We start from the raw sequence: 15,627 nt of genomic DNA on the forward strand, positions 1-15,627 counted from the left end.
CTGTGGCATATGATTTCAGTACCCGATTTCTCAGAGGTCACAGTTCTGTGGTTGTTTCTGCTGGCTTGCTCCCACTGGCTTTCCTTCATGTGCTCGGTGGTTTTCACCTGTGAGCTCCTGTTTAACTGATTTTAATCTGGGGAAATCCTGAGCCCGGGAGCGCTGGGAAAGACAAGTCCGCCACGGGTGCCGGGCACCCCTACGTGTTTTCAGTGGGTTTGCCAAGAATGCGTTTCTTCAGTGCTCTCTACCTGGGCCACATCTCAGGGCTGCAGCCTTGTTTACCACTCTCTGTAAAAGCGGTGGAGCCCCAAGCTGAGTGTGTGCTGGTGTGAGGCCAACCCCGCTGCGTGAGCGGCCTCTGCCCGGGCCCCTTGTGTCACCCCCAAGGCACTCTGACCAAGCTCATGCTGCTCTGCTATGCTGTGAGGAGTGAAGTCCCCTGCCACCCAGGGGCCCCGTGTCTGCAGCAGGAGACACTAACAGGTGGCACGTCAGCCTGTGAACAGTGCGGGTGCCCGGGGCTGCCTGTCTGCTGGGACTTACCCTCAGTGAGCTTCTCCAGGTCAGTACAAATACAAACACACGTCCTTGGGGGGGCGGGAGGCTTATGGTCACAAAGGTCAGGGGACTTCATCCACTCCAATCCAAGGTCTCAGACTGATACATTTCCCTTGGGACCCATCTGAACGTAGATGGATGCCTTTTCCATAACCCCGAGGGTCCCAGTTTCAACTGCCAACCCTGTGTGGGTCCAGGGCCACAGCTCTTGTACCCTCCTGGGCTGCAGGTTCCTGGTTCCAGCTAGTGCCCTGAGGCCAAGGAGGGCTTCCTTCTAGTTCCTGCTCCCTCTTCACTCCTGGCCTTACTGGTTGTGAGCTCATCTATACCCACGAAGAGATTTGTGGCGTGACATCTGATGTTGCTAGGTGTTTGTGCCAAAGCATTTCTCAGAATGTCCGTCAGTCCCTCACCGGAAGTGGCGAGGTCCTCTGCTCACTGACACCCTTGACAAGCAGCACCCGGCACAGAATCCATCACAGACGATGCAAGAGCATCTCCTTCCATCACGTGAAGCGTGGCATTCCGTAGAACACGAAACACAGACCTCTCGGCAGCACCGCCATCACCTTCAGGACGTGCACAGCCAGGTGGCGGAGGCCTCCGGCCGCCTCATCACGAGGCAGACCACGGACTCACACCAGCCACCGCCACTCTGTCCAAGCACAGCAGCGGCTCTGAGGTCTCGTCCTCCACTTGTCCCCGAAGGCAAACTGGAACGTGGCCACCCCACACAGGCCACAGTAACTAACCTCCCCACCGCCTTCCTTTCACTCATCTTGGAAATAACAAAAAATAAGAAATTATCATCCACTAAGCGTTTTAAAAACAGCCAGTATGAACCTCGTACTACGCTTGCTGTTTACATACAGGTGGAATCGTAAGCAAGGTGGGAAGTGGGCTCAGACGCCCCACGTTTCCACCGTGCTGCGGCCGCGCCTCCCAGACGGCCTGGAGAGCCAAGCCCGTCGGGACTCCTCCTGGCAGCCCGGCCCGCCTCCGCGGACATCAGCGTGCTTCGGGCCTGGTCACGACGCAGCGCTCACCTGTCGCAGCCGTTCCAGCAGCACTCAAACTTGTCAAAGATGCAGTCATTTTCGTACAGGGAACACAGCTTGCTTCGAAGGTACTCGTGGACCTTAATGAAAGTACAGGAAGGTCAGAGGGACGGTCGCGTGCAAGGCGTGGCAGGGTCCATGCCGCGGCCTCACCTGGTGGGTCTCGACAGGCCGGCTCTCCATGTTGAGGTCCCACACCTTCACCGACAGGTAGTCTCGGGTCATCATGTACCGACCGCTGTGGCTGAATTTCACGTCGGACACAGAAGAGATTATTTCTGAGAAGAAGGACCTACTGCTGGGGTCTTCCGGCTCTTCAAAAACTGGAAAATACAATGTTTTCAGCTTCTGTTTAAAAACCAGAGAACAAATCATTTTAAAGTCCAAGCGAGACTCGGGCCCTGCCCTGGCACCGCTGCGGCCTCCCATCTTCCTGAAGCACAGGACCCAGGCCCTGGCCTGCAACCCAGAACGCTGCTCGGGCGCTGAGTGCGGCCTGCTGAGGCCCCTGCATTAACCTGACGCTTCCCTGCAGACCCTCGGGACGCCAGTCCCTAGCAAACCGCGCCCCAGCCCGACCCTGGCTCAGGAAGATGCACAGGGCGCTACAGGAGACGCCGACACGGCGCCCCGAGCGGCTGCAAGTGCACTGCAGGGCCCGGCCCTTAGCCGCGAACGCCTGGGTCAGACTGAACACCGGAACAGTCCCAGCCGCCAAAGCCCGTCAGGAAAGGGGTTTTCCTTCACTATTCAACAGTCCAGACTTAGGCTAACAAAACCAAACTGCTAGTTTCAGAAAGATTCTACAGGCTTCCTTGGCAGACCTTTCTTTCCCTGACACTTCTGCTTTCTCAGCAGTAACTCGAGTGCCCCCTCACTCGCCCCCTGCCCGGGCGCCAGACCCCAGAGCCCCCAGCGCACTGTTGACCTTGTGGCTTGGTGAACTTTGGGTGAGGATTTCTGTACTTCATTTGCAGTGGCTTATGATTTTCTTTTTTTAATGTAGGAACCTATGTTTGTTGAGTCTGCATTTGAAGTTGATTATAAGCAAGCTGGTGGCAATACTGAGCATTTACTCAAATAAGTAACTTTGCTGACAAATAAAACTACTCTTGGAATCTAAAAGTGTTATTCACGAGTGTTGTCTTGAAAACATAGGCCAAACATTAGAAAAGACTCATTTTTCATTGCAGGAATTCTACTAAAGTACAAAGTCCTTTTAAAACACACTATAGGGGCTTCCCTGGTGGCACAGTGGTTGAGAATCCGCCTGCCAATGCAGGGGACACGGGTTCGAGCCCTGGTCCGGGAAGATCCCACATGCCGCGGAGCAACTAAGCCTGTGTGCCACAACTGCTGAGCCTGTGCTCTAGAGTCCAAGTGCTGCAACGACTGAAGCCCGCGGGCCTAGAGCCCGTGCTCCGCAACAGGAGAAGCCACCGCCATGAGAGGCCCGCACACGCAACGGAGAGTGGCCCCTGCTCGCCGCAACTAAAGAAGGCCCGCAAGCAGCAACGAAGACCCAACACAGCCAAAAATAAATAATTAAAATAAATAAATTTATTAAAAAAACCCCCAAAAACAAAAAAACACACTATAGTGGACTTCCCCGGCGGTCCAGTGGTTAAGACTCTGCGCTTCCACTGCAAGGGGCACGGGTTCGATCCCGGACTGGGGAAGATCCCACATACCATGCAGTGTGGCCAAAAAAAAAAAAAAAAACAAAGAAAACCACAAACCCCCAAAACCAAAAAATAAAACTGCAAGAAAACCCCCCTCCCCCTACACTTTAGCCTCAAAAAGAGACAGAACGAGGCAAAAAGGCTCCTAAGAACCAGTCATCAAGGACACTTCCCATCAGGCTCTGCTGGAGCTGCCCCACTTTATGACGGGAGACACTCTGGACAGACTGACCGATACACTGACTTCGCTGCAGGACCAAGTGTCCAGAACACGACAACCCGTGGCGCTCTGGGCTGGGATGGCGTCACTGCTCAGTACTTGGGAACGTGTTGGCAAAGTTCCCAGGACACACTCTGTATGTCTTGTGACACACAGACTTCTGGTTTTCTACAAAGTAGGGCCTGTTGGTTATGGCTGAAAATAAAAACAAAACCAAAGCTCTCCTCACCTAGAAGGACTTCAAGACTCAGTGGATGAAAGCCTAGACTTTCACCTGAGGGAACTGGCTTCAGGTTCAGCGAAGATCTCTGGGAACAGAGCCCATTCCGAGAGCCGAGAAATTTCGGTCACAGGTGGCCTGCGTCTCCAGCCTCAGCAGAGGTCCTAGTGCGCAGAGGTGGAGGCGACAAGGGGCTCTCACTGGGCCCACCCAGGGAGTCGGACGCCGCATGGAAGCGCTGGCAGGAGCGACCTGCGGGCTCCACCGCGGCGCCACAGAAGCGGGCCTGTCGCCCCGCATCCCGCCGGCAGCGCTGCGAGGACCAAGGCCGGGCCTCTGCTCGCGCAGGCACACGCGTTAACAAGAAGCACCTCTAAGTCTTCGGAGGTGGCTCAGCGCCCAGACAACACGGGCCCTGGACGGGACGTTTATATACACGCCCGGCACTTACACTTGGAGTGTCGGTCGCACAGGGCGGAGGAGCGCATGTCGCACAGCCTGATGGTCCCCTTGCTGCTGCTGTAGACGAGCACGTTACACTGGTGCGGGTGGAACTCGGCCGCCGTGATCACCTCCGTCAGCTCTTCCATGTTGGCCGGCTTGATGTCCACGATGTCTGAAGCGCACAGTTAAGGCAGGGCGCTCGCAGGCATGAGATGACCCACGTGACGAGGTTTCAGAGATTAGGTGTGCAGGAGGCGATTACACGTACTGTATGCCGGGCGAGCACACCGGTAAGAGGATCTACGTTAATACACTAATCAGACTCCAGTAACGTGCCCGACGGGCTACATGCATGCAGACACGAGGGCTGCCTTCATCTCGCTGCTACTGCTAGCATTCTAGGAAGAGACTTTCCCAGCAACATAACACACATTAAAAGATAAGGAAGCAAGTGCCCATCTGCACAAAAGTCCCATACTAACATCCACAAAAATGACACAGACACACGAGTATTGCCAGGTTCCAAAAGATTCTGCTTTGTTAAGTATCTGACACCAAGAGCTTGCTCTAAGTAGTCAGAACAACGTCACATGGTAGGTTGCCAAATACAGAAATCACTCAACTGAAAAAACAAGGAAGTGTACAATTTGGCTTTGGGCCAAGATAGGATAGCAGAAACAGATCACAACTAAGGAAGCTAAAAAACTTGGTGACACTACAGCTCAAGTCTCCAGACATCAGACAGCGTGGGCAGGGACCCTGGAGGGACTGGAGCCCTACACTGCCCGGCACGCCGTCGTGGCTGTCTCCAGGCCACCAGGCAGAGTGGGCACCAGGCTGAGCCCGCGGAAGCATACGAGGCACGCAGGGCCGAGTGCCCGAGAAGAGTGGCCAACAGGCTCTGGAGGACCGGTCAGCAAAGGCCTGTGAGGACACTGCCCAGCTGGGGAAGGAGCCACGCCCACAGACGAGAGAACGGCACCCCAGCTCATGCGAGAGCTCGCCAAAGAGCAAAGCTGGGCTGAAAGCGAAGTGGGAGGTGAGGAGCCACGAGGGCACCAACTGGCCCCTGTGAGTGGATCCAAGGTGTTTTTAAAGTGCTAACAGATAGGGACTTCCCTGGTGGCGCAGTGGTTAAGAATCTGCCTGCCAACGCAGGGGACGTCCTACAGGTTTGAGCCCTGGTCCAGGAAGATCCCACATGCCGCGGTGCAACTAAGCCCATGCGCCCTGACTACTGAGTCTGCGCTCCAGAGCCCACGAGCCACAACTACTGAAGCCCGCGTGCCTTGAGCCCGTGCTCCGCAACAAGAGAAGGCACCGCACCGCAACGAAGAGTAGCCCCCGCTTGCCGCAACTAGAGAAAGCCCCTGTGCAGCAACGGAGACCCAACGCAGCCAAAAATAAAAAAAAAAACAAAACCAAAAAAACATTATATATATGTATATATATAAAAGTGCTAATAGCAGAAAGCACATGCCTGTTTCTATGCTGAATGATCTCAGTTGCAATGAAGGGCATCTGAAGCATGACGGTGGGACAAAATCTTTAAGAAAACCACGAAAGATACGACTGCATAAATGAACCCTTCATGAATTAGAGTCCTCACAAATCATTGAGAGAAAATGTGAGCTTCCGACAGGAGAAAAAAGTGACAAAGGACAGACTCTGAGACAAAGGGGTATAATGAAGATGAGAATGACCTATCCAAGAACAATCCTATAAAAATGTTGCGATATCCATCTGATGAAGGATACTAAAACTTCTATCTGTGATTTCTAAATGCCATAGATTAATTCTCAGGTCATCTGCAGAAAGATATGTTTCATGATCACTATTTACTGAAATGGAATTTATATGATATGTGTGAGCATTTGCAAAAATTCGTCGTGGACTTGCTTCTACCATAAGGTCCATGGGCTTCAATATTGGGACCTAAAAATGGAAGGAAACAGGAATTCAAAACAAAGATCCCAGCAGCATAAAATCAGAACAGTTACAGTAGGTAACAAAAAGGAACAAATCTGTATGCACAGTTAAGTAACAGTATGTACAGACAATACTCCAAACAAGCAACAGCTTCTGGCTGCTCGGTAAGCAGATGGCCCCCGACACTGATGCCTGATGTGGGGCCTGAGTCGAGCCCCCCTTCCTCCTCTGGCCTCACAGCCATGGCCTCCAGAGTGAGAGCAGGCGCATCGCCTCGTCGCCCCCCCACCCCTGCGCCCTGCAACAGGGCTGGGCGTGCGGGGTGCAGGGACTGGGCGGGGGGAGCACAGGAGAGGCCTCTCCTGACCTGGCGCCCGCGACACGGCACGTTCAGCCTGCAGACAGCAGCGGAGCTGCTCACTTAGACGGCAGAGGCATGTCGGGTACGTACGTTATACTTCAGTAAAAGGCTTTTTAAAAAAGGCACAGAAACCCCGACTGCGATGAGTGCTGTGGTCAGGAGGGCTCCCAGGGAAGGGGACGTCTGCACAGAAAGGGAAGGGGACGCCTGCACAGAGAGGGAAGGGGACGCCTGCACAGAGAGGGAAGGGGACGCCTGCGCGGAGAGGGAAGGGGACGTCTGCGCGGAGAGGGAAGGGGACGCCTGCACGGAGAGGGAAGGGGACGCCTGCACGGAGAGGGAAGGGGATGCCTGCACAGAGAGGGAAGGGGACGTCTGCGGGGACGTCTGCGCGGAGAGGGAAAGGGACGTCTGCGCGGAGAGGGAAGGGGACGTCTGCGCGGAGAGGGAAGGGGACGTCTGCACGGAGAGGGAGGACAGGTCAGCCGGGCGCAGGACGAGAGGGAGGAGCCAGCACAAGAGTGACCACAGCCAAAGGCACAATCGTGGGTGACGGTGTCACATGTGAGAAAAAAAGAAAAAAGGCCCAACATCACTGACATCTAGAGAAGCTTTAAAATCAAAACAAAAAACTAAAGTGTGCTATTTTTTAAATTAAAAACCCAAGGAGTGTACCTAGAAAGGGTAGGAGAGAATCTCTTAATTTAGTTTTCTCCAGCCAAAATGCTGTAAAAATGAACTTGGGGAAACATGTATAAAAATACTCCCCTCATTTTAAACCAGCCAAGCGCTGAGCACACGCTTCCCTCCTCTGGTGCAGGAGCTGTTGGTTCCACGAAGGACAGGACAGACCCGTCATGCCCTCTAACAAGTCTCTAATTAATCAAAATGCGAGACAACTGTAATATGGATAACAGAAAGAGCCCCTTTCTGGCACCAAAATAATTTAAGAGGAGAACAAAATTTCTGTTCCCCTTTCAAAATTTTGTTTTCCTCTTCAAGTTCAAAGGAGTCCATGAACTCACAAAGGTAAATCCACATACAGAGTGACCTGGCCTGCGATCTCTCCCCCACCGCACCCCACCCTGCAACTGTGATGACCTCACACCTGTCACATGCTTCGCCACGGCCCCCGACGAGACCAGCTTGGTTAGGCTAATTGTAGAACAGCAGCCTTGACCAGGGCGAAGACTGGGCCTCAGAAGCCCTTACAGACTTCCCACAGCCGGGACGGACGTGAGCATCACGGTGGAGAAGCAGGCCTGGCTGGGAGGCGGGGGGCTCCCTGGAGAGGGGGAGCGTGCCGGGCCGGGTGCAGGGGAGAGGCGGCCGAGACAGAATCGGTGCACCCACAGGGCACCCCAGGCCTCATCCTTCCAGCGCACTTACAGTTTCCAAGGAGCAGTTTACATGGTGGTAACTGTAAAACTAGTGTTACTGTCACCAACAGTGATTTACCTACAAACTGTCACTAATTCACGGGTGGGAAAGCAGCAGCATGGCACAGAGGATCCACCACTTGGATCAGAACATCTTGGTTCAAATTAGGGTTTAGATTTGAGCAAATTACATAGCTTTCTTGGCCTCAACTCCCTGGAAACAGGGCGATACCACTGACCTACGAGGTCCCACCCCACCCTTCTCCTCGGCAGTGCTTACCTGTTACACCCACTGTGCTCCTGTCGGGAGCACCCCCTGCACGCGGGGCTGCGACTCCGTGCTGGGCGCCCGCTGCCCCAGCACCTGCGTGCACGCGGCCAGCAGAGCACGGGGAAAGAGATCGAAACCCACCACACGCACCCTGCGCTGGGGCCCTGTGGGGCGCGGGATGGGGAGCTTCCTGCAATTCCGTGCCCTCCTCTGTAGCTCCTCAGCTACTAATACAATGTGTCCACTCACTAGGTCTTCACTTGATAGATCACACTTCCGCAAAGGGTTTAAACCTCGCTGAAAAACCAACCAACCGGCCAACAACTTTCTAATGAACCAGGCGGTCGGTTCGGGGAGCGCCTGAGTGACCGCTGGTCTCCGCTGTGGCCCGGCCCATCGGCAGCACCCCGGGGTCTTACCAGGGCGCATCTGGGCAGGACTCAAGCTTGTTTAACCTCCTTCTCATACTCCATTTAATTAAAGGCACCACCCCAGGACACTAGATTTTAAATTGTACTCAATTTCACAGATGTTAAAATGTGAAAAAAATCGAGATATTAGAATTGATAAAACACAGTCATTTCATACTGTACCTAGGGGCACCAAAGAGGGAGTGAAGAACTTATTTAAAAAAAAAGAAAAAGAAGAAGTAATGCTGCTCATGGATTGATGGGCAAAGAATTCTGGTCAGAATCTGCCTTAGCTAATAACTCAGAGGAAATCCAATGAAGGCCATCCTGCTGGTCCACAGGTCATCTCTCTATCTGCAACCCACGCTGCTTCCTCCAGGGACGTGTGCTGAGTTCCAGCTGCTCCAACCCCACCAATGGGCTACTCTGAACCTTCACAGTGAAAGGCAGTGGATGTACTTAGAAAGATTTGTTATGGAATTAAACCGGAGTCTTTTCTTTAGTAGTAGTATATTTTCTGAAGACGTGTGACGTTTTTGTTTTTGTGAGACTATGAGGACTTCCATTGTAACAAGTATACATAAAAATGATTACAAATAACTTTCAAGATCAAGAAGACAGACCCCACAGTATTTCTATTTAACAGTACTCTCTAAACAGCCGACTTAAGCATTGTTACTGATTAATCTATGACAAGTACCGGCTAGGTGAAAGAAAACGTGACGTGTACCCGCAGTGCCGTGACGCTAGACGGATCTCGAAGTCGTCCGTCTTCATCTTGTAAGTTACAGCCTTCTGCTCGTTTATCCCGTTCACTTATTTTCCATAATTTAATAGTTTTATCTGAAAATAAAAACCTCATTCTCCATATTCAAAGAAAAACCATATATCATGCACCACTATTAGCTGAGTATCATACAAGAAAACTCTGTGGTTCTATGCTGGTTTATAAGCTAGGAGTATTTGAACATTAGTACTTCCAGTTGTACATGAACATTTTGTTTCCTACACTAAGTAAAGATGTAGAAATGTCTGCAGAGTTGAGAAATATAACACTGCGAGTGTGTGTGCGTCTGCGTACTTTGAGTTTTCAACCTGTCACTTCCTGCCTACCTAATACTTTACCCTCCCCCTAAGTTTAAAGCAGAGATAACCTCCAGAAGGGTTAAAATCAAAAAGAATCTACACGCAGAAAATTAAAAACACAGCCTCAACTCAAACGGCCGCATAAGGAAAACAGCTCTTACCATTTGTCGAGAGCAGAAAACGAGCAGCACTCTGTCGTGGTAACCACCTAATTTTATTGATTTTTTCTTCAATTTCTAGACTCTTCAAATAGTCAAACTCTGGTTCGTGACTTTGAAAGGTACTGTAAACGTTATATTCCCCCCTGGAATGAGGGCGGCTTTTATTCTGCAAGGAAACATGAAGCCATTTTAATGAACAAAGCACAGTGCAGAGAAACGTTCAGTTCTCCCAATTTGAATATCAAATGACCACACACATTTTTAAAAGTTAATAAAAATCCTGGGTCAAAAAAATGTCAAACAGATGACGCTCAGAATTACTTTACTTGGAAGAAACAAATAAGAGAGCCGACTCCCCAGCCTTCTCTTCCACTTCTGGGCATCTGCTCTAGGGCAGGGTCTGGAGTCGAGCTTCCCTGCGTGTACACTGGCTCTGGTCGCCTCTGCGCTACTGGAGCAGCTTTGAGAGAGGCCGAAGGGCCCATAGAGGTGGCAGCGGCTGCAATCTGGCCCCGTGGAGAGTCGGCTGAGCTGGCCCAAGTCCTCCAGGGGTGAGCCACAGGGACGCACACTTCCCCATCACCTGTGACAGCCAGCCAACACACACCCGCGCCACCAGGGAAGGGGACTGCTAATTGGCAGAGTCACGAATGGGCAGTTATGGCAAAGGAACCAACGAGGGCAAATCCTGCAGCACGTGTAAGAGAAGCAAGTTGCGTGGACACACCCATAGTAAGATACCTCTTGTGCAAAATTTTAACACACACAAAACAATTCTACACATTGCAGTAAAAACAAAAGAACAAGCTATCGCCAACTCGGAGGAGGTAGAGGGATAACAAAATAAGATGTGGAAGTAACATGGAAAGATAGAATGGGGGAGGGACACAGCGCGTGCTTCATCTACATGCCCAGGGTTTCCTTTTCTAAAGGAATAAAAGCCTGAGTGGTGGGTTCATAAGTATATTTATATTAATCCCTGAAATCTTCTGCATGTCCAAAATGACATTTTCTATGAAATAGTAAATATTTCATAATTAAAAATCAAGGAGACCAGTATTTTAATTCTTGTTCTATAACCAGTATCTAAAATCTTACATTTTTAACACATTAGTGTGTGTGTCAAATAAATTGAACTAAACAAATAACCTTCATGTCTAGATAGACACCCCTTTACGTTTCTGCATCAAGATCATGTAGTATGAGAAAAATCTCCCCAAACCACCTACATCTCTCTACTGCGCTGCCCCGGGAAGTAAGTGCTGCACAGCCCTTGCGATCAAGCACTCCTCAGCAGGACCGCGGAAACCCCTACCACGTGTCCCACGGGTGTGCTGGATTAGAGGCTTATGCTATTCACACTGCTCTCCTTCTTCGTGGCCCGCACGCTCTCTATGAAAAAGTCTAATACACCAACGGATACTTCTAACTCTCAAATGAACAAACCGAGATTGAAATATTTAAAAGGGAAAATCTGTGGAATCGGTCAGTCCCATGCTTCAGACGTGAATCTCCGAAGAAAAGCACCCATCACGGTGCTGCCCGTCCTTCCCGGGCCATTCTCTCCGGGAACAGCGCCCTGCCTCTAACGCTGCCACTAACTGCCCTGATCTCTGCCCTCAACTCCTGAAACCCAAGGCCCCTGCTACCCCCCCGGCCTTGTCCTCCACCCTGAGACCTCACATCAGCGCCCGAGGGCCTGTCCAGGGAGAGGCAGGAACAGACCAGGGGAGAGGAAGGGACTCTGAGGAAGGCTCGCAGGGCACAGTGACTGCACGCCGAGCAGGAGGGCGGAGCTGAAGCGGCTGAGACCGCCGGTCCGGCTGCTGGGGACACGGGGACGACGAGGAGAGGGAGAAGGTGGGCCTCGCTTTGTTTTGGGACATGCTGATCCCTAGTTACAGTTCTGACGTTACTGGATGGACCATGCAGAGGGAAGACATTCTGCAGAGGGGTGGGAGCTGTGGGGCCACGTCCACAAACTCTGCTCGCCCCAGACTGACACACTAGGGTCCCTTGGACAGAGGGCTCCACCACTAACATGGAAAAAAAGCTCGAAAACCACGTTGCCACCGAGTTTCTGATGGCTCCCTCTTGACTGAACGTCCTGCACCTTCCCCAGCCAAGCGGGGTGCTGCTCTCTCCTCCAGGAACCCTGTGCGCTTCACGGATTCTAAAGCACGTGTTCTGACACCTCTGGAGGCTTGTTGCAGTTTCCGATCGAGAGCTGCTGCAGTTGGACCGGCAGCCGCCTCACCCCAGCGGTGCTGCGATATCATCAACTGTCCTTTTGATGATGGATGAAGACAGAGTCTTACCCACACTGGAAACACTCAAGTCCGCAATGAGGATTATACAGCAACCACTAAAATATCTGAAAGGCAGATGGGATACAAAACCTCTTTTTATATTAACCAAAATACGAAGAAAAAGACGGGGAAAAATGTTGCCCAGGATTTCTGAAGTTACAGTTGGTCGGGCTTATCAAATTTAAACAACTTTAGGGACCTGCTACTGTACAAATCTGTGGCAACATGGACTTAATACATCTTCACTGAACACAACATGATAGCTTCTCAAAACTAAAATACTTAACACATTTTATAGCAAGATGCTTGAGTTTTATCCTCATCTTTCGTATTTGAAGCTAGCCTATTTTTAGGTTTAAACAATGACCCCCCAAAACAAGAAAAAACTTCATTTTCTATAAGGACATCATTCAAATGGCAGACTTTACGGAGCTAAAAGTGAACTCTTAAATTTAAGATAGCTATGGCTAAGTAATCTGTTAAATAATCCTTCTGCTAAAAGTATTATTCAAACACCGCCACCGACTTTTACTTCTGTTGAAAAGGGTAAAGTATATAGTTCTTTTTAAGTAGCACTGTGTGATGATCCACCTCCAAGATTATAATTATAATCTAATTATAAACTTATCAAATTGTCTGTGAAGATTTAGAAAGATTCATGATAATATATATGATATTCACAAAAGAATTCTCACCATCCCGAACCAGAAAAAATACAATTAAAAAATTTTTAATCAACATTGGAGCTGCAACAGGTATATTTTAACCAGGCGATGTTGGGGGCCCAGGGCTTGCCCCCTACAGACGCCACCAAGTGCCCCTCTGCAGTGCAGGGCTGGCACTCCCTGCCACGAGGAAGGGAGCAAGGGCCCACCCGCCTTGACACCACAGTTGTTTTACCACAAGAAGTTAGAGGGCAGAATTTGGAGATGAAAAGCAACTGCACGCTGACCAGCTAGGAAGCAGGCAGGAAGGGCGCTCTGTCGGGAAAAGGCAAGGTGGGCACCTCACGGAACCCCCGGGCCTGGCTGCGCTGAGGCTCCTGCCTGGGGCACCTGCACAGCAGAGCCTCATCCTGCCTTACTGGGCACTCGGCGAGGCCCGCTCGCCAGAAACGAGAGATGACAGGGGCTGGCAAGGCCTGGCGATAGCTCCCATTCTCCTCTTACGTGTAACTGACAAAGTAGTGCTCCTCTCCCCTTTTCCCCCGGATGGGAAGGACCTGATAGCCAGTGTTCGTGAGTGAGGCTCATCTGTGGCTCCTCCAAGGCCCGCGTTCTGAGGCCCCGGCCCTCGAGGGTGCGGCCAGTGCTGCGGGGCACTCAGAGTGCCCGCACCAGCCAGCAGACCCTGGGGCTGGAGGCCAGCACCTCCACGGCCGGTGAAGGGGTTTCACTCGCTCCGGGATGAGAGCAGACAGATCCAGAACCCCAGCAGCCTACACCCTTCACTTGGTCCGCACCGCCGCCTGTGACAACCTGGGGCGGGGAAAGGACTCTCCGCCCGCCCTACAGATGAGGGCACTGGGGGCTTAACGGGACTTGGGGGCTGTACGTCCGTGAGCAGAAACACAGGTCTTCTCGTTTGCCCCGAGATAATTTCTGAAAGAAGGTGCTACATGGTGAATGTGATATAATGGAATCAAATGAAATCAGACACTGAGAAAATAATTGTGCTTCCTTTCTTATAAGTGATGTGAGAAGTGTTGAATGATTTCACTTGGTTTGTGGACTGTAAATTACTGACCTCTTGTTCACGCTGAAAAATAACCACTCTGCCGCCCTTGTCTCCTGTTGCAAGAAGATCTCCAGAGTGACTAAATTCCACAGTTGAGATGACATCAGCTGTCAAACAACAGAAGCAATTTAACAGTTTATGATTCTGAAAGGGGTTGTAATAAATATTTAAAAAATCAATAAAAAGGATCAAAAGAAAGATACACACATAAAAAATTTCCTCCAAGGATAAAGCAAAATTTTCATGGGAAACTTATAATTACCAAGCAGCCACTTCTTGGTTCTGGCGCCCAGAGCCCATGTGGATTTATGGGTCACTGATCCAATGCCTGGTCTGTGGCACACCAGCATTTATCTAGACTGGGTTGTCTTGATATAAGATATAGGGTAGTAATTTAGGAAATTAATTTTGAAAAAAAATAGAAACAGATAAAAGTTGGCTCTAGAAGACTGCTGCCTAACTTTATAATGCATGCCTGAATTACCTTTAAAAATAAACCTGATTCTTACATTACATTAACACAGTGACTGGTTGGCTTCTGTACAAAATAACGTTACAGACAGTACAAGTTCTAGCTTACTGTCTGGGTAAAGTCACTGCCATTGATAGCGATGACATCGTTACCTAGTGAGACACTGCTGGTCAGACACCGAGATTTCTACACCATCAACACCAAGATCTGGACATCAGCTCACAAGGGGTAAAGGCCACAAGGTACAAAAACGAAGTCAAGCCTGGAAAAGTCTCAGGTGTCCTAAGGTTAATACTTCAGGTAGAGGAAACGGATCTGGATTTACGACACAGACTACTGAATCAGGAAGAATATCCCAGGCTGGGCTTTAGGGGAAAACCACTTTCTCCATAGTTCAGACTTGCTGAGCACTAAGAATCAGACAAAGGTACGGCTCTGGTCTCCCAAGCGGCTGCTGTGAGCTTGTTTTCCGACTACAACTGGACGCTTCACCTTGGCTGCCGCAGAAAATCTCCTCTCTGGCTGCTCCGAGGAAGGGATGGATCATACAGACCCGTCCCCGCTGCCGGGGCCCCAGCTCAAAGGGCATATCCTACCAGCAACTGAGAGTGACCTCTCTGGGGTGCCAGGGCCCCAGCATCATTGAGGTCGTTAAGTGTTTACACACAAATAGCACTAAACAGCTGTTATAAACGACCTACTTACTAATGAGAAATGGACCGCAAAGTTGAAACTACTTGAAGAATGCTTCCGAAAAGTGGTCATAATATACTGCGATTCTTAAAGGTCTGCACATACATTTATTTGTTAATATACAATATCCTGGGCTTCCCTGGTGGTGCAGTGGTTGAGAGTCTGCCTGCCAATGCAGGGGACACGGGTTCGAGCCCTGGTCTGGGAAGATCCCACATGCCGTGGAGCAACTAGGCCCGTGAGCCACAACTACTGAGCCTGCGTGTCTGGAGCCTGTGCTCCGCAATAAGAGAGGCCGTGACAGTGAGAGGCCCGTGCACCGTGATGAAGAGTGGTCCCCGCTCGCCGCAACTGGAGAAAGCCCTTGCACAGAAACGAAGACCCAACACAGCCAAAAATAAATAAATTTATTGAAAAAAAAATATATACGATATCCTTCCTGCAAAATAAGTTCTTACTGCATTGGTATGGTTTACTGACATTTAAGAGCACACCGAATTCTACCGCCTGGGATTTCTTTTTTTCTTTTTTTTTTCTTAAGTCTTCAGTAAGTCTTGGGGAAAGGATTAGGCTTCTTGTTAGCAGTGTCACTTTTTAAATTAAATTACCTGAAATAACCTGATTTGCTTAAATG

At 50.5% G+C, this 15,627-nt stretch overlaps 1 protein-coding gene across 6 annotated transcripts in view; it reads right to left on the minus strand.

Moving 5' to 3' along the window:
- Positions 1-15,627, minus strand: part of PPP2R2D (protein phosphatase 2 regulatory subunit Bdelta) — a 46,948-nt gene that overhangs the window by 7,730 nt on the left and 23,591 nt on the right. For 4 of the 6 annotated variants that reach the window (XR_009498026.1, XR_009498027.1, XR_009498025.1 and 1 more), the window contains exons 3-9: positions 13,838-13,935; positions 9,783-9,948; positions 9,266-9,378; positions 5,943-6,120; positions 4,193-4,357; positions 1,773-1,942; positions 1,608-1,699 (exon numbers count right to left, since the gene is read on the minus strand). Coding sequence is in view for 3 of the 6 variants with exons in the window: in XM_059900387.1 (XP_059756370.1) it covers positions 1,608-1,699; positions 1,773-1,942; positions 4,193-4,357; positions 5,943-6,120; positions 9,266-9,378; positions 9,783-9,948; positions 13,838-13,935 (982 nt within the window). In the remaining 3 variants the exon portion in view is untranslated. Of the gene's footprint in view, positions 1-1,607; positions 1,700-1,772; positions 1,943-4,192; positions 4,358-5,942; positions 6,121-9,235; positions 9,379-9,782; positions 9,949-11,823; positions 11,941-13,837; positions 13,936-15,627 lie in introns of those variants that run through there. The other 2 variants (XM_059900391.1, XM_059900390.1) reach the window with 2 other exon arrangements.

The sequence above is a fragment of the Balaenoptera ricei genome, chromosome 16 (assembly GCF_028023285.1).
Source record: "Balaenoptera ricei isolate mBalRic1 chromosome 16, mBalRic1.hap2, whole genome shotgun sequence".
Classification (NCBI taxonomy): domain Eukaryota; kingdom Metazoa; phylum Chordata; class Mammalia; order Artiodactyla; family Balaenopteridae; genus Balaenoptera; species Balaenoptera ricei.